At 35.0% G+C, this 21,332-nt stretch overlaps 2 protein-coding genes and 1 non-coding gene across 3 annotated transcripts; 1 reads left to right on the top strand and 2 right to left on the bottom strand.

Annotated features, from left to right (window-relative positions):
* Positions 1 to 4,978: 4,978 nt before the first annotated feature.
* LOC120578423 (boron transporter 4) lies at positions 4,979 to 7,110 on the bottom strand. The gene is made up of 6 exons (XM_039831144.1): positions 6,919 to 7,110; positions 6,491 to 6,660; positions 6,172 to 6,345; positions 5,969 to 6,064; positions 5,510 to 5,626; positions 4,979 to 5,305 (listed from the first exon to the last, which is right to left on the bottom strand). The coding sequence occupies exons 1-6, from the start codon at positions 7,079 to 7,081 to the stop codon at positions 4,979 to 4,981; spliced, it is 1,047 nt and encodes a 348-aa protein (XP_039687078.1). The 5' UTR covers positions 7,082 to 7,110.
* Positions 7,111 to 12,782: 5,672 nt separating this feature from the next.
* On the bottom strand, positions 12,783 to 20,490 carry LOC120578422 (boron transporter 4-like). The gene is made up of 6 exons (XM_039831143.1): positions 20,360 to 20,490; positions 19,988 to 20,093; positions 19,606 to 19,688; positions 19,302 to 19,494; positions 18,934 to 19,074; positions 12,783 to 12,789 (listed from the first exon to the last, which is right to left on the bottom strand). The coding sequence occupies exons 2-6, from the start codon at positions 20,089 to 20,091 to the stop codon at positions 12,783 to 12,785; spliced, it is 528 nt and encodes a 175-aa protein (XP_039687077.1). The 5' UTR covers positions 20,092 to 20,093; positions 20,360 to 20,490.
* On the top strand, positions 13,137 to 13,243 carry LOC120578748 (small nucleolar RNA R71). The gene has a single exon (XR_005644559.1). It is a non-coding gene; the product is annotated as a small nucleolar RNA R71 (small nucleolar RNA).
* Positions 20,491 to 21,332: the final 842 nt, after the last annotated feature.

Below are 21,332 nucleotides of genomic sequence, written 5' to 3'. Positions count from 1 at the left end.
GTTTCTGGTTACCTCTCCTTGTTCATTCAACTTGTTTCTGAATACCCATTTTGTTCCAATAATGTTCTTCTGAAAAGGTTTGGGTATCAGATCCCACACATCATTTCTCTGAAACTGATTTAGTTCTTCTTGCATAGCTAGTATCCAACCATCATCTGAGAGAGCTTCTTCAATAGTTTTAGGCTCAATTATTGAAAGCAATCCTATTAATGATTCTTCTTGTCTGAAATGTGATCTTGTTCTTCTAGGACTATCTTTGCTTCCAATGATTAGCTCCTCAGGATGTGAAGATTTGTGTTTGAATTTAGATTGAATAACCTGCTGAGTGTTATCTTGAATATCCTCAGAAGCATTTTCATTCTGTTCTATTGGACTAGGTTCTGCTTCCAAATTAGACTCAGCTTCTGGAGAGATTTCAGCTTCTGAACGAGATTCAACTTCTGAATGCTTTTCAGAATCAGAAGGTTGATCAGATTCTGATGCATCTTCAGAATCAGTTGTACATGCATTACTTTCACTTTGCTCTGGAGTTTTACTTCCAGGCTCTCTATCATCAAATTTTACATGCATAGATTCTTCAACACAATGTGTTTCTGAATTATACACTCTGTATGCCTTTGACCTTTCAGAGTAACCTAAAAAGATTCCTCTTTGAGCCTTGGCATCAAATTTCTTCAGATAGTCTTTAGTGTTCAAGATGTAACAAGTACATCCAAACTGATGAAAGTAAGAGATATTGGGTCTTCTTCCTTTAAAGAGTTCATATGCAGTTTTCTCCAACATAGGTCTGATATAGATCCTATTTTGAATGTAACATGAAGTATTAACTGCTTCTGCCCAAAAATGTTTAGCTAGATTGTTTTCATGGATCATGGTTCTGGCCATTTCTTGTAAGGTTCTGTTCTTTCTCTCTACAACCCCATTTTGTTGTGGAGTTCTAGGAGAAGAGAATTCATGGAGAATCCCATGTTTTTCACAAAAGAGTTCAAATGGCTCATTTTCAAATTCTCCACCATGATCACTTCTGACTTTCAAAATTTTCACTTCTTTTTCAGATTGTATTTGAGTGCAGAAGCTGCTAAACACTTCACAAGCATAATCTTTACTTTTAATGAATTTTACCCAAGTCCATCTGCTGTAATCATCAACAATGACTAATCCATATTTACTTTCATATAAGGATGCAGTGTTAACTGGTCCAAAAAGATCAATATGGAGTAATTCCAAGGGTCTAGAGGTTGATACAATGTCTTTAGCTTTGAAAGAATTTTTCACAATCTTTCCTTTCTAACATGCACCACAAAGTGCATCTGAATGATAATCAATGCTAGGCAATCCTTTGACAAGTTGTAACTTGCTAATTTTAGAAATTAATCTCCAATTAGCATGTCCCAGCCTTTTGTGCCATACCCATTTTTTATCATTCATTGACAGAAGGCAAACTACCTTCTGATCAGCCAGATCAGAGAAATTTATTTTATAAACATTTTCAACTCTCTTTCCCTTGAATGTAATGGATTTGTCATCCTTGTTGACCAGTGTGCAGTTGGTCTTACTGAACATTACATCATACCCATTGTCACAAAATTGACTCATGCTCAATAGGTTATGCTTCAGACCATCTACAAGCCACACATTATTTATTGAGATGGAGGAATTACCAATAGTACCTGTACCAATGATTTTTCCAGTCTGGTTGCCACCAAACTTCACTTCTCCTCCATCTTTCATTGTAAGGGTAAGGAACAAAGCTTTCTCTCCAGTCATGTGCCTTGAACATCCGCTGTCTAGGTACCATGACCTTTGTTTCTCTCTTGCCCTTAGGCACACCTGCAGTTTTAGCCAATTCAGATTTAGGTACCCATATCTTCATGGGTCCTTTTGGGTTAGTTCTGGAGGTTTTACTTTTCCTCCCTTGTACCTTAGGGTAAATGCTGAGAGGCTTCTGATCATTCAATACTTTAGGTTTGACACCTTTTCGTATTGTTTTCTCAGAAGCAGTAACTGCTTTATTCTTTTGATCCTTTTGCTTTGGGATTTTAGATTCTAGCTTAATCAGACTCTGAGGAACAGGTTCTGATCTTTTCAGAATTTTAATCCTTTGACTCTTAGGATCAGATTTTGTCATAACCTTGGACTTGAGGTTTTCTGGCTTTGATGTGATCTTAGCCTGTGAACCAGAAGCTTCAGGTTCTAACTGAACAACAGTTACAGCATTTGTACCTTCAGGCACAAAGGTGGATTTCAATCCATCCTTGATACAATCATAGTAGCTCTTGAGACTGTATTCTTTGGATTTCTCCTCAGAATAGCCAATCCCTTTGCCATTGTTCTTGTATGTGTTGTAGATCATAGAAACAACTTTGCTTCTGTCTATTCCAGCCATAATAAAATCATCCAAGGCAATCTGATGTTTATTGCCTGAACCTTTATCACATTTTTCTTGTAGCTTCTGACAAAGAATTTTGAGTCTATCTTCATATGTTGTTGATATGAGGTTAAACCCTTTTAGTTCTTCTTCAGAAGCTTTTAGCTCCAATAGAGTTGACTTTTGTTGTTTCATTAAATCAACATATTTTTCTTTTAAATCTGTCAACTCATTGGTTCTGTGCTCAAACAGTGATAATAGTTCTTTTAGAGAATCCACAAGTTCTTGTCTAGGAATTTTGGAATATACCTCATTTTCATCTTCTGAATCTGATTCAGCTTCTGATACTGCTTCTGATGATACTGTTGCCACTAACCCCATGGCTGCTTTTGTATCATCTTCTGCTTCTTCTTTATCAGAACCAGATTCACTATCCAAATCTTCCCAGGTTGCCATCAAGCTCTTTTTGATTTGCTTTCTAAACTTACTAGAGCTGAAGCTTGATTTCTTGGATTTGCTTTTAGATTTCTCCTTCCGAAGATCAGGGCAATCAGCAATAAAGTGACCAGGCTTCTTGTAGTTAAAGCACCCCTTCTGATCTTCTTTCTTTGAGTTCTTGTAGCCACCTCTCTTGCTCAAAAATTTCTTTTGCTTCCTTGCCAGATATTCAAGTTTGTTGGACAGCATAGCCATCTTCACCGACTGATCTTCATCAGAATCTCCATCAGGTGATTCTTCTTCAGATTCACTGGCTTTGTAGGCTTTTGAAGATTTTGAAGTCTTTCCTTTAGATGGTAGAGCAATAAATTTACTCTTCTTAGAGGATTCATGCTCATTTAAACTCATTTCATGCACTTTGAGTGAGCTAACAAGATCATCAACACTTAAAGTGTTTAGATCCTTAGCTTCCTCAATAGCAGTTACTTTGGGTCTCCATCTTGAAGGTAAGCTTCTCAAAATCTTACTGACATGATCAGAAGCAACATAGCTTTTCTTCAGAATTTGCAATCCAGACACCAAAGTTTGAAATCTTGAGTACATTTCTTCAATACTCTCATCATCCTTCATTCTGAATAATTCATACTGATGAAGAAGCATCAAAGCTTTGGCCTCTTTCACCTTCTTGCTGCCTTCAAAGTTGGCACATAGTGACGCAAACATAGCCTTTGCAGTAGATTTGTCACTCATCTTCATATATTCGGTGCGAGGTATAGAAGCCACAATAATTCCTCTGATTTTGTGGTGCTTCTTGTAAAGCTTTTTCTGAGCAGGAGTATGTATTCTTCTGTCTATGGCAGCTCCTTCTTCATCTAAATCCAGGTCATCAACTCCATCTTCCAATATGTCCCATAGCTCTTCATCCAAACCCATGATGAAGCTATACATATTTGTTTTCCACCATGAAAACTCTTCTGGATCTCCATTAAACTTAGGAGCTTTACCAGAGTCTGTTTTCCTGTCAGCAGTATCATAGTCATGCTTGACACTTGTGTATTTTAAGGTTGTAGTTGATTCCTCTCCTCCAGACATGTTTTTCTATAGGATCTTGATCTGTAACACTGTTAAGCGCTATGATAACAGAGCACGCTCTGATACCAATTGAAGGTGAGAAAAACACAAGAAGGGGGGGTTGAATTGTGTTTTCTTTTTCTCTCTTAAATTAAACTTCTTCTGATAAACCTTTAGAAGCAGTTTGTGAGTGCTTCTGATGAATTGATCAGAATTAGATGTGCAGCGGAAAAGAAAGACTAAGACACAAGCAGTTATCCTGGTTCCTTCCACAACACGGAAGTAGTCCAGTCCCCCTTGCACTTCCAAGGAGATTTCACTATAATCAAAGAGATTACAACTGCTCAATACTTTCTAAGTATGAGACTTCACAAAGATGCTCAAGCACACACGCAAGAGACTTCCAATGCTCAAGCACTAAGCAAGAGACTTCTAATGCTCAAGCACACAGGCAAGAGACTTCTGATCAAACAAAAATACAGAGAATTGAGTTTGACTTGAACACTTGATATACAATCAGTGGTGTTCTCAATACAATACAGTAAAGACTCTAGACTTTGAATTTCTAAGAAGTATCAAATCAGTGCAGAAATTCAGTGTGCTTTGTAGAATCAATTTGACAGAGTTTTGGCGCTTTTTAACTTGTATATATCTATCTGCTATCTTCAAGTCTTCACTCCTTTATATAGAGGCGTGAAAGAGACGTTGAGATAATCAGCACGTTCAAAGAGTCGTTTGAAATCCTTTAATCATCCACCAGTAGTCCTTTGCCTGATTTGGGTGTAGTCCTTTGAAGAATAAGCTTCAAATTCATTCCCATCTTGAAGGCGCACATTCTGCAGGCAAGGTTGTTGTCTTGTCTTGTAGCGTAGACAAAAGCAGAGTAGTGGAGGTAGTGGTTGTACACTTGTACTTTGTCAACTCTAGTAAAGAGAGACAAGTGCTCAGTGCTATCCATATATCCGTTGGAACCTCCCTTTCGACACTTCAGAATAAAGATGTGTCCGGTATCCGATGTGTGAATGTCGTGTTCGGTGTTTGTGTCTATTTCAATGCTTCATGTCTATTTTGTTAAAATGGTGAAATCAAAGTAACTTTCACTTACTTGTACCATTTACTAGGTCTTACAAAAAGAAGCAATATCCTTTCCCAAAACTGATTCCCTGGAAGACTATCAATAGCCATGTAAGCAAAGTATCCCCACAAAACTGAAGTTGGTATCATTTTTATGGCAGGCATAGCAAACACTGCTACTCCAACAAAGAGTGATTGTAAAAGGTTGCTCACTCTTTGCTCCTTTACTCTTACAGGCAAATATGTATCAATGTGTTTCTCAGGATCAAATGTGCTCTTATTGTTGTCTCCTTTATCTTCACCATTTAGGACAAAATCTTTCAAATCCTCTAGTTCTTTTACCACTGAATGATTCTGCAGAACCATGTTCAGGAACAATTAGTAATTTAGTTATTATTCGTGTCGTGTTTGATCTCCATGATAGCAGGTTCGGAGCAAGAATTTTATAGGACAGGGCAAAGATCAGAATATAATATGAACATATAATAAAAAACATAAATCAATTGCTGAATATATTTATTGGCAAAAGGATAAGAGGATCAGAAGGCGTAGGCTTACATTAGGATCATTATCCATTTCTATACACAATGCTTGCATCATTCCATATATTTCAGAGTTGCTAGCTTTCTTCCCTATGCTTTCATTGGCACTTTTAACCATCTTTCTCCGGATCAACTACCATTCAAAGGAAAATGAATCACCATATTCAGGCTTTGTGTATATAAACAACTTAATTAAGAGTTTACAACATAATCACTTATCATATAAATTTTATCTAAAAAGAAAGATGAAGTCAGATTATTTTCAAATACCATGTAACCTTGAGAGCTTATGAAAGTAAGCAGAAAACAGCTTATTTGTATGTCATAACTTGTTTTCATAATCTCTCTCAAACTGTCTCACAAGTGCTTATACCAATATATAAGCTCAAATAAGTCAATCCAAACAAACCCTTGCTATCAAATTCAATCTTGTTACTCAATACAAAATTACAAGTATCGATACTCATTTACACACCTGTTTCTTGAGAACAGCCAGACTCTTGGTGTGCATAGGGGATTGAGGCAGAACTCCATTTGAAGGAGGCAAACCAATTAGTCCACAAAGCAAAGTCTAAAAGTTTGATTCAAAGAAAAGCATTAGTTCGGTTGGTATCATTAATGTGAGTGACAATTAAACAACTCCATACAAGATATCATATATAAAATATAAATATATACCATGAAACCTAGTAACAATATGTCATAGTGATATGCCGAAGATTTCTTGAGATTGAATTCCTTTTGTTGCGCCAGTTGGGATGCAACACTATGGTCAAAGAAGTAAAGCCCTGCTACCATTAAGGCTGGAACAAAAGCAGCAAAAATATGTTCCAGAGAAACCTTCCCCATATCCTGCAGTAGAAATTATGTTAGTAACTTCCAAAACTACGTCATGTTTGGATAAACAACTTAGTTAAAGCGCTTATGTGTAAGATATTTATCAAACAAAAGATATAATAAAGTCCAATGGTTTTCAATAAGCTATAAGTTGTTTTACTTTGATTACTGTCCAGTGATGTAATGATGCAGATTCCCAAGCCAAAGGTGCAACGAGTCTTCTTGGAACTCCAGAAGGTACTTTACTTGCTACTACTGTAAATGATAAAGCTGTCCACACCACTACCAAGAATGGTACTCCATAGTCTGCAATGAAACTTCTCAACCAACCTTCTCAATAAACAAACAATGTCAGATTCCTTACTCCAACCATGGTAATGATTGATCCGGGTTGTGTGCAGTCGCAACCTCATGACTGCATATAGATGGCCACATCTGGACTGTCGGATCAAAATTGGACAGTCGATACTTCAAGTTCGATATTTTTAAAAGAAATTAAAATATGGGCAGTCCAAGATGTGGCTGAATCCAAATCCACTAATGATGGCTCAAAGCCTCAAATTATCACCAAGAGTTTTCATGACAAACCTGTTCCATATAACCATGACCTTGCTCTTCTGCTTTTCAAAGAAGTATAGAGAAGGCAAAAAGTGAATATAATTCCTAGCAATCCATTTGCATACAACCAATGAAATTGGTATTTATCCAATGTTGGATCCCCCTCTTTAGGAACTTCAAACTCACTTACCATTCCCTAAAGATTCAATACAATAATATATCAAAGTCTTTTTCTTATGTGTTATGCCAAATTCATGTTTCATTTGATAGTTGATACCACCAAAAACAAACTAATATATCAAAAACTAACCTTGATAGCTGATGAGATAAAACCGCAAGTGCACGGTCTTACCGAAGTAGTAATAAAGAGTATCGTTCTGACAGGGAGTAGTTTAATTTAGTTAACCTTTAGAAATGATTAGAAGAGAGAAGAGGTTGTAAATTGGGGGTTTTTAAACGGTTAAAAACAATATAATAAAAGAGCCTTGGGATCGTTGGTTTCATCTAAATAACAAGTCCTTCTCAAACCAAAACCATAAGCTTATAATGTTATGTTAGACCTAATTTCTCAAGACAGTTTCTCTTAAGTTCCTCTAGCAACCAAGCCTATTTCGCTGACTTGATTACTATTGGATTTTGGTTCCTCTAACAACCAAGCCTATTTCGCTGACTTGATTGTTATTAGTTCCCTTGAAGATCGAAACTATATGTCTCAAAGATTGCAAAGCCTATTTCGCTGACTTTGCAATCCTTGTCTGAATTCACTTGTTCGAATATCAAAGCTCCACTTTCGTTTTATGAATTGATATTTGGAATAATGGACGAACAATTATCAAACCCTCCACTTTCGTTTCCACAGTTTGATAATGGTTAATCCATGTTAAGACGGTGAATTCAGATAAGAAATTAGGGTTACATAAGATTAAGGCTTAGGGCTTGGTTTGATTAGGATTATGTCATTTAGACTTATCCAACAATCCCAAGACAAGAAGAAGTCTACTCACTCATGTTCATCGTAGACATGGGGGAGAAGAGAGAAAGCATGAAAGTAAAAGACAAAGAAATAAAGGAAAAGAACTTTATTTAGAAAAGCAAATGTCACTTATTGTATTCCAAGTAAAGATGAATATTAGTGATGGCTAGCTACTCTATTTATAGTACACAATTGACTTAAAATCTAAGCAAGTATATTCCTAGAATATTCCTCGGTAGATTGTGCGCCAAAATAGAATAGCTTGGAGTCAAAGCAAAAGCAGCAAAAGGCATCTGGAGGGTGGCACGGCCGTGCCAAGCTTCTGACTTGTGGGAGATATATTTTGCTTCCCAATCTTCATGTTTTTGTGTCCAATCTGCTCCAAATCCCTTTCTTTTGCTCCAAGACTCTCTCCATCAAATATTCTTTCCTGAAATATAATAAATTGCATTTTAAAGTAAACTATCCTAAAAAGGAAATAATACTAATATAAAATTATATAAAATCTAAACTAAAAAGCATATTAAAATAACATATAAATGACTCATCAAACTCCCCCATACTTGAATATTTGCTTGTCCTCAAGCAAAAGGCATAAACATAGTAGCATCAATAGTTTAAATCAAATGACAATTAATTAAAGCACATGTCTCCTCAAGGGCTTAAATCCCAAAATGTACACTAATCACAAACTCAAGTATTTCTTGAAATCTTTATTCTACCCAGCAATCAAGTTTCAAGTGAGTGTGTGTGTGAAGTCCAACCCTTTTCTTGCTCCTGTATAAGATAGGTATAATGAGGAAACATGGTCTAATCCTAGCACTAAACTAACCAAGAAAAATTCCTTCTACAATTCATATAAGAGAGATGGGAGTTTTTGAGAATCTTTGTTCTTTTGCCATATGCACATTTTAAGTTCTTTATTTAAGGAGCAACATTTTCACGTAGGAGGTCAGAGGGCCTACCCCCTTCCCCAATCTAGATTCAATGATATTCCTTAAAACATCGTCTTCACGTAGGAAGTCGGAGGGCCTACCTCCTTCCCCAATCTAGTTTCAACAATGCTTTTTAAAGTTTTTCTCAAGATAACAATCACCTTCACGTAGGAAGTCGGAGGGCCTACCTCCTTCCCCAATCTAGATTCAGTGATGAGACCTTGGAATTGTTTGGCTTTTTGGCTTTTTATGATCTCCCTTATACTCACTTATACTACTGGCGCTTTGAGAATTTTTAAAGGTTAATGCACCACTAAGATTAGAATGTGTTTCCTTAAAATACCTATTCATACATTTACTCAAGGGAAGCAACTTTGTGTTTTTCTCATTGGAGAATTTTATTCACTTTAAAACAAGATGTGGTTATATCAAGAAGACTTAAAACACAAGAGTTTGCTTTCATGTACAAGAATCAACAAAATAAGAGGAGACAATGAAAATTTTTGTGTCATGATTTTTTTCAATAAAAATTAGCTACTTCACTATGCCTTTTCCAATAAAACAGAACAAAAGAATAAAGTTCAAGGGAGTTTGGAAACACTACGACTACTGACACTTTATTAGGCTCCCCCCACACTTAGGAGAAGCATTGTCCTCAATGATTCAAGATAAAAGAAAAATAAAAGAGAAGGAGAGGTAGAAGAGTGAGATAGAGATGAAAGAGATAAGGTGAAAAAGAGGAAGAGGAAAACTCACATTTTTATTGAGGTCCATAGGGAGGGCCCTGAAGGTGTAAATGTTGCATCATGTTCCGAAGCATTTGGTTATTTTCTTCGGATATGCGGTTGCCCCGTAGGACATCATTTCTTAGCCCAGATAATTCAACACCTTGCCTTTGTTGCTCGGTGCTTATCCTTTGTACCTCGGTTTGCATCCATGCCCATCTTTCATTGTTGTCATTATGGTCATGGGGCTCTTCTTCATGGTGCATGTGAGAACCCTCTTCGTCACCTTGATTATGCTCTTCATGTACCTGTAATCCATCACCAACATACAACAAATTTTCCTCCACCTCGGGGTTAGTCCGAGATGGGTTAGGAAGTAAAAACAAAAGTGGTATGCGAAGTTGAAGTGCATAAGTCATGGGTGGGTGAATCTTAATGAAGTTCATAGCAACAAGGGTTTCAATATTAAGTCTATTGTTGCCCTCAATTGGATTTATCCCATCTTCTTCACTTACTCCAAACTTTCTAGCGATGAAGGTAATGATACCACCGACTACTATCTCAGCTCTATTATCAGGTCTAGCTCCTACGGAGGAAAGGTAGTCAAGTAGGTAGAAACAAGTATTAACGGGATTGTTATTAAGCATTGCCCAAAGCATAAAAAGTTCATCCGTCCTAGTTGTTCCTACTTCTTTTCTACCCCAAATTGTACAAGCCATGACTCTCTGGAGGTATCGAAGCACGGGGTTGTGAATGTTACTAGCCTTGTTATTGCGAGGATTGTATTGCCTTAACCCGGTAATGCGTTTCCAAAAGAGAGCGGGGTCATAGTGTTCCGACTTTAAATTTGGATTCCAAGAGTCATGAATGAACCCCGCATTTGCAAAGTCCATCTCTAAACAGAAATTTTCAAGAGACATCTCATAATCCATATTCAAAAGTCGGAAGGAAACTCTATGATCGGGGTTGTCAAAGTTCACCTTATCCTTCGTAAATTCAATAGAACTTAAGAATTCATAAGTGAAATTTTCGAAGCCCTTCATAGGTCTAAGCATATCAACCTATCCTAAATTTCCTAGTAAGCTAAACACATTATCCCTTAGTCCTAGCACACTCAAAGTATAAGGATCTGGATATCGACAAGGATGCAAAGGTTTAGAGAGAAGAATTTTATACCTGTCCCTTTGCTTGGTGTCCTTGAAGATTATTCCATGATTCTTGGCTTGAGTTTTCTTCTTTTGTTGTGGTCCTCCAGAAGAGCTTGCTCCACCTTTCCTAGATGCCATTTAGCCGGAACCTTGGGTGACCGTTTGTGTTTTGGGTGAGGGTTGGTTTTTTTGGAAATGTTTTTGGTAGAAAAGGTTGGTTGGGTGATGGGGTTGTGGTTTGAGTAAGTGTTAGGAGTTGGATTGGGTGAATTGATGAAGAATTTGTGGGTTTTTGGGTAGGTTTATAGGGGCTACGAATTTGGTGATTTTTGGGAGGGATGGAGGAAAGGTGTTTTTGATTGATAGGTTATGATTGAAATGGGTTTGTGATTTATTGGGTGAAGAAATTATGTGAAATGGTGAAGTTTTGGGGTAGATATAGAAGCTTTGAGTATCTATGGTTATGGAGGTTTTTTGAGAGAAGTGTAAATGGAGAGAGAGTTTGTGGTAGAGAATGAGGGAAGAAGAAGATGAAAAGGTGGGTTTATCCTTACCTGTAGTCGGGCACGGCCGTGCCAACCTTAGCACGGGCCGTGCCAACATACTGGAGCTTTGGCTAGTTTTGGATGTGTATGGTCTGGCACGGCCGTGCCAGTGTGAGCACGGGCCGTGCCAAGGTTCTGGATAGTGGCCTCAAAATTTTTCTTGTTTTGCTTGAATCACCTTCGGACGATTACCTACAAAATAACTTAAAAAACAAAAACGAAAGCAGTTAAATACGTGGGTTGCCTCCCACGAAGCGCTTCTTTATAGTCATTAGCTTGACGTTAAAAGAAAGTGTCCTTAGAATGGATCAAAGAGGTCATGTTGTGTAGATGGCGCTAATAAGCGTTCTTTCACTTTATGACCTTTAATCATATTGCAAGAGTAGAGGGCGGGACCTTTCATATAATTCTCCAACTCAAATCCTATCAACTCATCACTCACTTGAAAAACAATCCTACCGTTTTGAACATCTACTATAGCACCCGCAGTGGCGAGAAAGGGTCGTCCTAAGATTATAGGGCATGCATTTTCCTCATCTATGTCAAGTACCATGAAATCAGTTGGGACTTCCATCCCTTCTATTTTAACGGGGACGTCCTCGACATATCCGACAGGTTGTATATCAGAACGATCGGCTAATTTCAATGTTGTGTCGGTAGGTTTTAGCTTGCCCAACCCCAGCCTTGTAAAGAGGGGTAGGGGCAACAGACTAACACTAGCTCCTAAGTCACATAAGGCATGGTTTAAGGATTCATTCCCTATCATACAAGGGATGGCAAAACTTCCGGGATCTCTAAGCTTAGTAGGTGGCTTCTTGATGATTGTACTAGTGTCCCTTGTCAAAGCTACTGTTTCATTTTCATCTATAGCCTTTTTCTTTGAAAAAATTTCTTTTAAAAGCTTGGCGTATAGAGGCATACGAGACAAGGCTTCAGCATAGGGGATTTTAACGCAAATCTTTCGAATTATGTTAAAGAGTTTAGTGAATTGAGCCTCCGAGTTGAGCTTAGTAGGCCTTAGAGGTGTTGGGGCTTTGTTCTTATCAAGCGGTTTCTCACTTTTTATCACACCATTCTTACCTAGACACCTGACACTCTTCTTCTTGACATTTTTAGCTTTAGTAACAGTCTCTTATATCTTACTACCCCCTAGAAAAATAGCGTTGACATGGGCTTTGGGGTTTGTTTCATGTTGACCGGGAAAGACTCCCGGTGTTTGAGAAGAGGTGGCCACTTGCTGGGCCACTTGGGAGATTTGGGTCTCAAGCATTTTGGTGTGTGTGGCGATGGAATCAACCTTGGTATTGAGCTTGGAGAGAGAGTCGTTTAGAGATCATGTTTGGTTTTTTAACTCTTGAAGTTGTTTATTTTGATTCATCATGCAATTTTCCAACATTATTTCCAAACTAGATTTCTGAGCCACTCTCTGGTTGTTTGTATAGCCAGGTTGTGCTGTTTGCCCATAGGAACCTTGAGGATTTTTGTAAAAATTTTGATTTGGCCTCATTCCTTGGTTGTATTGAGCGTAATTTAGTTGCTCAATATTGGCAGCACTACCTAACTGACAATCAACACCTGTATGACCAGTTATACCACAGACTTCACAAGTAGGGGATGCAGGAGAAGGTGAGGCAGTATTAACATTAAGTTTTTCTATTTTTTGTGTTAATGCCTCAACTTTAGCAGCAAGGTGGTTATATTCAGAGACTTCGTATATACCTGCCTCTTTCTTAGAGGGAGTAGGAGTGGTGACGGCTCTTTCGTTGGTCCATTGATAGTGATTTTGAGCCATGTCCTCAATCAAAGCGTAAGCCTCCGTGTAGTTTTTGTTCATTAGAGCTCCACCTGCAGCTGCATCAACAGACATTTTAGTGGTATAAGTCAAGCCATTATAAAACGTGTGGACTATAAGCCACTTCTCTAGGCCATGGTGGGGACAAAGTCTAAGCATTTCCTTGAAACGCTCCCACGCCTCATAGAGAGATTCCCCATCTTTTTGATTGAAACGCGTAATTTGGTCTCTAAGCTTAGCTGTTTTGGATGGGGGAAAGAATCGGGCGAGGAATGCTCGCCTCATATCGTCCCATGAAGTAATGGAACCGACTTCTGTAACACCCCGTTTTCCCAACATGAAAATTTCATTTATTTAATCAGAGTAATTAACAAAAACGGAATGTCACACTTCTTTTCTTAAAATCATAAACTGAATAAATAACTATTTATCCTTTAAAATTCAATAACTAAAAAGTCTTTAATACTTCGCAGCGGACATTATTCAATAATCAAAACAGTCTTTGGCACGAAGGTCTCTTCATAATTATCTCATATAATCCAATCTAAAACATAGTCATAAATCTTCTTAAAAACAATACGTAAGGAATAGAAAGACAACATTAAAATTCCCATCCCGTTACGTATCAGAGCACCTAAAGACACACATGAGAGCTAATCCAGTCACAACAGCAACTTAAACTCGATCACCTGCAAGTTACTCATTCGAAGAGCAACATTTTCAAGCAGAAGGGGTGAGATTTCACAAAACAATAATATCAAGCATATAATTCAATAATTATATTTAACAACACGAATAACTTCTTCTATTAGTAATAATAATTCTTCACGTATAATTCTTAATAGTCCAACCAACTTCTAATTATCATTTACTTCATATTCACCACATTATAACATAATCATATAACACGTATTAACCAAATCATAACAACATAGATCATCACATCATACTCATAGTTCATATATAACATAACAACATCTTTAATTAATTCATATACAACATAACAACATCATTAATTCATAATAATAATTATTCATCAAACATCTCATTATCATTTCATGAATAAAAGAACTTATCAACTTAACATAAACATCATCAAGTACATTTAACAACTCATAGATAATATCATGTAATCATCATCTTATAATATATAACAACAACATATCTATCATTTTATATTAATATAACAACACGTACTAACACCATAATTAACATCATAAATCTTTAACATAAACATCTTAAACATAATCATCTTAAACAATAGCATCTTTGATAAACAATTACCAAGTAATCACAAAGTTCGATCATCATCAATAACATAACATAATATTCACTTAATAATAATTAATCATATATGGAACAACATATTCATCACTTTATAATAATATAACAACAACGTATTCATCATCTTATGAAAACATAACAACAACATATTCAGAGCATTCACTTAATAATAATTAATCATATATAGTACACCATATCCATCACTTAATAGTAACAATTATATACACCATCATAACAACTTAACAATATCATAATCAACATCTTAAACAACATAGCAACATAACAATATCATAATCATTATCTTAAATAACATAGCAACATAACAATATCATAATCATTATCTTAAATAACATAGCAACGTAACAATATCATAATCAACATGTTAAACAACATAGCAACATAACAATATCATAATCATTATCTTAAATAACATAGCAACGTAACAATATCATAATCAACACGTTAAACAACATAGCAACATAACAATATCATAATCAACATCTTAAACAACATAGCAACATAACAATATCATAATCATTATCTTAAATAACATAGCAACGTAACAATATCATAATCAACATGTTAAACAACATAGCAACATAACAATATCGTAATCAACATGTTAAACAACATAGCAATATCATAATCAATATCTTAAACAACATAGCAACGTAACAATATCGTAATCAACATGTTAAACAACATAGCAACATCTTAGTCAGCATCATATAATTCACATCATAAACATCGTATAATCTTCGTAGGTACTTCTTTAACAACACATAGGTAGAAGACAACTCGACGACCCATAGATGATAATTCATCGACAACTTAACAACTCATGGATGATAATTCATCAACAACGACCTTGACTCGACAAATGCGACAATGCAACTTAGAAACTTATATGCATGTGGTACCAATTGTCATCATAAGTATTAATATACTTTTATCGTGCGGAGGACAAAGCTCCTAAAACGTGCGGAGGACAAAGCTCCTAATCGTGCGGAGGACAAAGCTCCTAAACGTGGTGAGGACAAAGCTCAATGAAATGCTATGCATACTCTTAACAACAAAACACCGTAATCATCGTAATCAACATATTATCATGCATCCAATAATTTGGAGCTAAACGTCATCAACTTATTCATATTCTTGCAACTTAGTTAAATAACAATTCATTTCAACATCTTGATCATTCAATAATATTTCAAGTAATGCATTTAATCATTAATTCATAGTATATAATATTTTCTCATTAATCATATCATCAAAGTAAATCATATTCATCACAACAACAAAATAACATCAATCAATAATGATAATTATCATAAATAACAATTACAAATGCACGTCATCCACATATCAATCATCAAACATAATTCATGCAATATATATCAATAATATTTCAAGTAATGCATTTAATCATTAATTCACAGTATATAATATTTTCTCATTAATCATATCATCAAAGTAAATCATATTCATCACAACAACAAAATAACATCAATCAATAATGATAATTATCATATATAACAATTACAAATGCACGTCATCCACATATCAATCATCAAACATAATTCATGCAATATATATCAATAATATTTCAAGTAATGCATTTAATCATTAATTCACAGTATATAATATTTTCTCATTAATCATATCATCAAAGTAAATCATATTCATCACAACAACAAAATAACATCAATCAATAATGATAATTATCATATATAACAATTACAAATGCACGTCATCAACATCTTAATCATCAAACATAATTCATGCAATATATATCTAATTATATAACATTATAAATATCATCAAATCATTTTAATCATTATCTAAGGTCTAAGGACAGTTTCTACATCTTTTTAACAAGTTTCCACCGTTTATTCATTAATTCTACAATTTTAACATACTTTTCAATTCCTCAAAAACTCATCCTACATCATGTTAAACCTAACCATTGATTCATATACTTAATAGAATTGCAAAGTTAGTCTCACCCTTACCTTGGATTGATGGACGAAGAACTATACCGCTTTCTCTTCTTTAAAAGGACATTAAACATAAGAGGGATTATAGTCTTAAGAACACTTTTAATTCCGAAGGGACAGAAAGGAGTAGAAAAAGAAGAAAGACTCGTCAACACAAGTCAAAAGAGGGAGAAGAGAAGAAAAGCACAGGAAGCATCAACTGTGAATTTCGGTGTGTAGAATGCACTGTGTGAGTTCTCTATTTATAGAGATAATTTACAACTAATAAGTGAGAAACTTTGGGAACAAGTAATTCATTTAGTACAAAAATATCTCAATTGAGTACCAAAATATATCATATTGAGTACAAAAATATATTATTCAATACATAAATATGTTATTCAGTACATAAATATATATTATTGAGTATCAAAATATATATTTCAGATCAAGCACTAAAATATATTAGATAGCCTACCAAAATATATCATATTTAGTATAAAAATATATTATTCAGTACATAAATATATTATTAAGTATCAAAATATAGTTCAAAGCATGCACTAAAATATATTATATTGCCTATCAAAATATTTCAGATTATGTTGCAAAATATTCTAGCTCTTCCCTTTTATAAAAATCCTTCACCTACTTATTTTTCTCTTATATCCAATTTTGTCCTACAAGTCTCAATATTCTATTACAATATATATTTATAATTTCTATAACAAATAACATACATATTTCGAAACAACATAACATATATATTTCCAAATCAAATAACATATATATTTCCAAATCAAATAACATATATATTATATAATAAATACCAACATATAACACAACAAAATATCACTCATCAAAATAAATCATATAAATCACATAAATCATATAAGTATATTCTAAACTCATTTAAAATAATCAAATAATTAGAGAGGGCGTTACAACTTCTAGGGAATGGAACCAAGCGCTAGCTCTATCCCTTAAGGAAAAGGGAAAGAGATGAAGTCTTACGGCTTCTTGGTTCTCTTTAATGGTGCCACTGAGTCTAAGGAAGCAAGAAATATGGAGATTTGGATCCTCAGTGGGTGATCCAGAAAACTGGTTTTGCTGCACTAAATTGAGTAGTGCAGGCTTGATTTCGAAGTTATTACCCGCAACCGTTGGGTACACGATAATAGCTTGTGGCTCTTCCGTTGAAGGAGTAGCATACTCTTTGAGAGTACGTTCAGCCATAGCGGTATTATTTTGTGCCTCTCTCTTTTTCTTATGCAAAAACCTTTCGATCTCAGGAATAAATTCTCCGAGACTTTTACTTCTTCGCATAAGAAACCGAGAACCCAAGAAGTTAGTGGTAAAAACAAAAAGAAAGAAAATTAGAAGAGAAGAGGAAGAGAAAAGAGAAGAGACTTCTAATCACTAAGAAAGAGTTAATTAAATTAGTTTACTCCCCGGCAGCGGCGCCAAAAACTTGATGACATAAAACCGCAAGTGCACGGTCTTACCGAAGTAGTAATAAAGAGTATCGTTCCGACAGGGAGTAGTTTAATTTAGTTAACCTTTAGAAATGATTAGAAGAGAGAAGAGGTTGTAAATTGGGGGTTTTTAAACGGTTAAAAACAATATAATAAAAGAGCCTTGGGATCGTTGGTTTCATCTAAATAACAAGTCCTTCTCAAACCAAAACCATAAGCTTATAATGTTATGTTAGACCTAATTTCTCAAGACAGTTTCTCTTAAGTTCCTCTAGCAACCAAGCCTATTTCGCTGACTTGATTACTATTGGATTTTGGTTCCTCTAACAACCAAGCCTATTTCGCTGACTTGATTGTTATTAGTTCCCGTGAAGATCGAAACTATATGTCTCAAAGATTGCAAAGCCTATTTCGCTGACTTTGCAATCCTATTTCGCTCCACTTTCGTTTTATGAATTGATATTTGGAATAATGGACGAACAATTATCAAACCCTCCACTTTCGTTTCCACAGTTTGATAATGGTTAATCCATGTTAAGACGGTGAATTCATATAAGAAATTAGGGTTACATAAGATTAAGGCTTAGGGCTTGGTTTGATTAGGATTATGTCATTTAGACTTATCCAACAATCCCAAGACAAGAAGAAGTCTACTCACTCATGTTCATCGTAGACATGGGGGAGAAGAGAGAAAGCATGAAAGTAAAAGACAAAGAAATAAAGGAAAAGAACTTTATTTAGAAAAGCAAATGTCACTTATTGTATTCCAAGTAAAGATGAATATTAGTGATGGCTAGCTACTCTATTTATAGTACACAATTGACTTAAAATCTAAGCAAGTATATTCCTAGAATATTCCTCGGTAGATTGTGCGCCAAAATAGAATAGCTTGGAGTCAAAGCAAAAGCAGCAAAAGGCATCTGGAGGGTGGCACGGCCGTGCCAAGGCTAGCACGGGCCGTGCCAAGCTTCTGACTTGTGGGAGATATATTTTGCTTCCCAATCTTCATGTTTTTGTGTCCAATCTGCTCCAAATCCCTTTCTTTTGCTCCAAGACTCTCTCCATCAAATATTCTTTCCTGAAATATAATAAATTGCATTTTAAAGTAAACTATCCTAAAAAGGAAATAATACTAATATAAAATTATATAAAATCTAAACTAAAAAGCATATTAAAATAACATATAAATGACTCATCAATAGCTTCTTGAATGAATAAGACTGTAATCAACATGCCAAAAAGCTCGCCAGCAATTCTTGTAAATCTGTTGATGATAATGGCAGCATTGAATATTGCTAAAAGAAATAGCAATAGAGCAGTCCATACACAAACCCTGAAATGTTAATAACATCCATTAGAAAATGATTAAAACATGAAATTCAAGCCTGTTTTGATTGACTTAATTTAGTCTATCTAATTACATAAGCACTTGGGAGAGCTTATGAAAACAACTTATAGCTAATTATATGAAAATCTTTTGTTATAGAAATAGCTTATACATAATTAGTTATGCTATAAGCACTTAATTAAGTTGGGTTATGTAGGAAATGTTATACTTACCATCCTACCCAAGCCAAAAAGAGTTCTCTTCCCAAACCTTCCTTATTTTTGGCATAATTGTACAAATATGTGTACATAAGGATAGTGGGTTCTGCCACTCCTAGTATTAGGAGAGGTTGTCCACCAAAAATGGAGTGTATGATTCCACAAATGGCTGTAGAAGCCAGTGTTTCCACAGTGCTTAAGCTTCCATCTACAAAATACAAGCAAGAAATTGTTCAATCTTAATACCAAAAGTTATGCATAGAGTGAGTGCATTAGGTCAGAGTGAAAGGACATAATGATCAAGAAAGAATGAACCAACCTGTTTCCCTACTGAGCTGCGCGCCGAAGGCAATAACAGGTAGAGCAGAAGCAAAGAAAATATACATAGTCGGTGCCAATATCCTGTCATTACATTAATATTATTATCGTTACGTTACATTACATTACATGATTATACACATAGTTCTAAATCACGGTCTACAATTGCATTGTGGCGGCAGTGTAGAGGTTTTAAACGTCTCTACAACGGCAACTGTGGCCGTATCAACTGCATTTGCCAACGTCGCAATATTAAAATTCTCAAAGTAACTGACAATTTCAAACCATGAACACACATGCATGAATTTTTTTGGTGAAAAATACATACATACATATATACATACATACAAACATGAATAAATTTATATATAAAAGAAGCTTACCCGGTTCCAGAAGTGAGACCAGAAATCCAATCATCTTTATAGTGTACTGCTCTTCCCCTAAAATCATCTACAATACCCTTGAAAGGTGTTTTAAAGCTCTTCATATCTGCATTCATACATACATAAATAGAGAGTCATTACAAAAAGTGTAAGGTTTTACACGTTCAAAGAAAAATCAAACAAGAAACATAAATACTACGTACAAAACCAATAACAATTTAACATGCAATGCAATTTAATTCAACGAAGAAACAAATCATAATTTCAATTATGAATTATTGAAATGATGGTCACTTAACTCTATGGCCAAAGGGTCATAATGAATAAACTATGGCCACATGTTCATAAAAAAAATTATATAAAAATCATTACATTAGACTTTCACCACTTGATTTGGTTAGTTATCTGTGTGATGAACATTGATTGTTAAGATGTGTGTTTGTGCTTGAATAAGTCACAACAACCGAAGCATATCACGATCTCAATCTTGTTAGGTTCAATATGGAATGATTTCCATGAAAAAACAACATGGAAATTAATCAAATAATATGCATGTTGGCTCATGGCTGTATTGTGAAACTTGGCCCCTAGAAATTGTGACCGAATATGCTCTTTATTTAGATGTAATAATCACCTCAAATGGATGCTCTAGAGGAACTTTTGGGATTGTTAGATATAGTCAGAGATTTGCTAGATTGTAATATTAGCTATCATAGAAATTAGAATGACTACACAAAGTGTATTTTACGCACTTTGTAATCAATTTTTGTTAAAAAAAATATTTCTCTCATTTTTTATTATTCTATGTGTTGGGTTCAACTATTCTTTCTCAACACGGATGATTGTTTTTAATTTGTGAATAAAGCTATTGGATAATTATTGTCTCATTTCTAATGAACTTTTACTTCAAAACCATAAGAACAGGAGATTTCTAGAAGTCATGAATGCATTTTTGGTCTCTTATTATCACTAACTCACAATATAGCTTCCAAATTTTAAATTCGAAAGGTTTAAATATGTAAAAGGTTTCTGTAAGTTTGCGTGTTTTTTGTTTTCGTCTCTGTATCTTTTTTTGTTCTAAAACAAACCTTGTAAGTTGTTAACTTTTTGGTTTTAGTCCCTAACGTTAACTTCTGTTAAAAAAACGCTGATGTGTCTAACGGTGGCTGACGTGGCATTGTTTGACGTTGCAAAACAGGCTTATGTGTCCTTCCAGGAAAGATTACAGGGACCAAAATCAAAAACGAAAAATTACATAGGGATGAAATTAAAAATCACTAAATTACAAAGTTTAAAATTAAAAATCCTTGATGTTTCCATCTTCTTCCTCTCTCTTCCATATTAT

The sequence above is a fragment of the Medicago truncatula genome, chromosome 2 (assembly GCF_003473485.1).
Source record: "Medicago truncatula cultivar Jemalong A17 chromosome 2, MtrunA17r5.0-ANR, whole genome shotgun sequence".
NCBI lineage: Eukaryota > Viridiplantae > Streptophyta > Magnoliopsida > Fabales > Fabaceae > Medicago > Medicago truncatula.
This window is presented reverse-complemented; position numbering and strand designations above follow the sequence as displayed.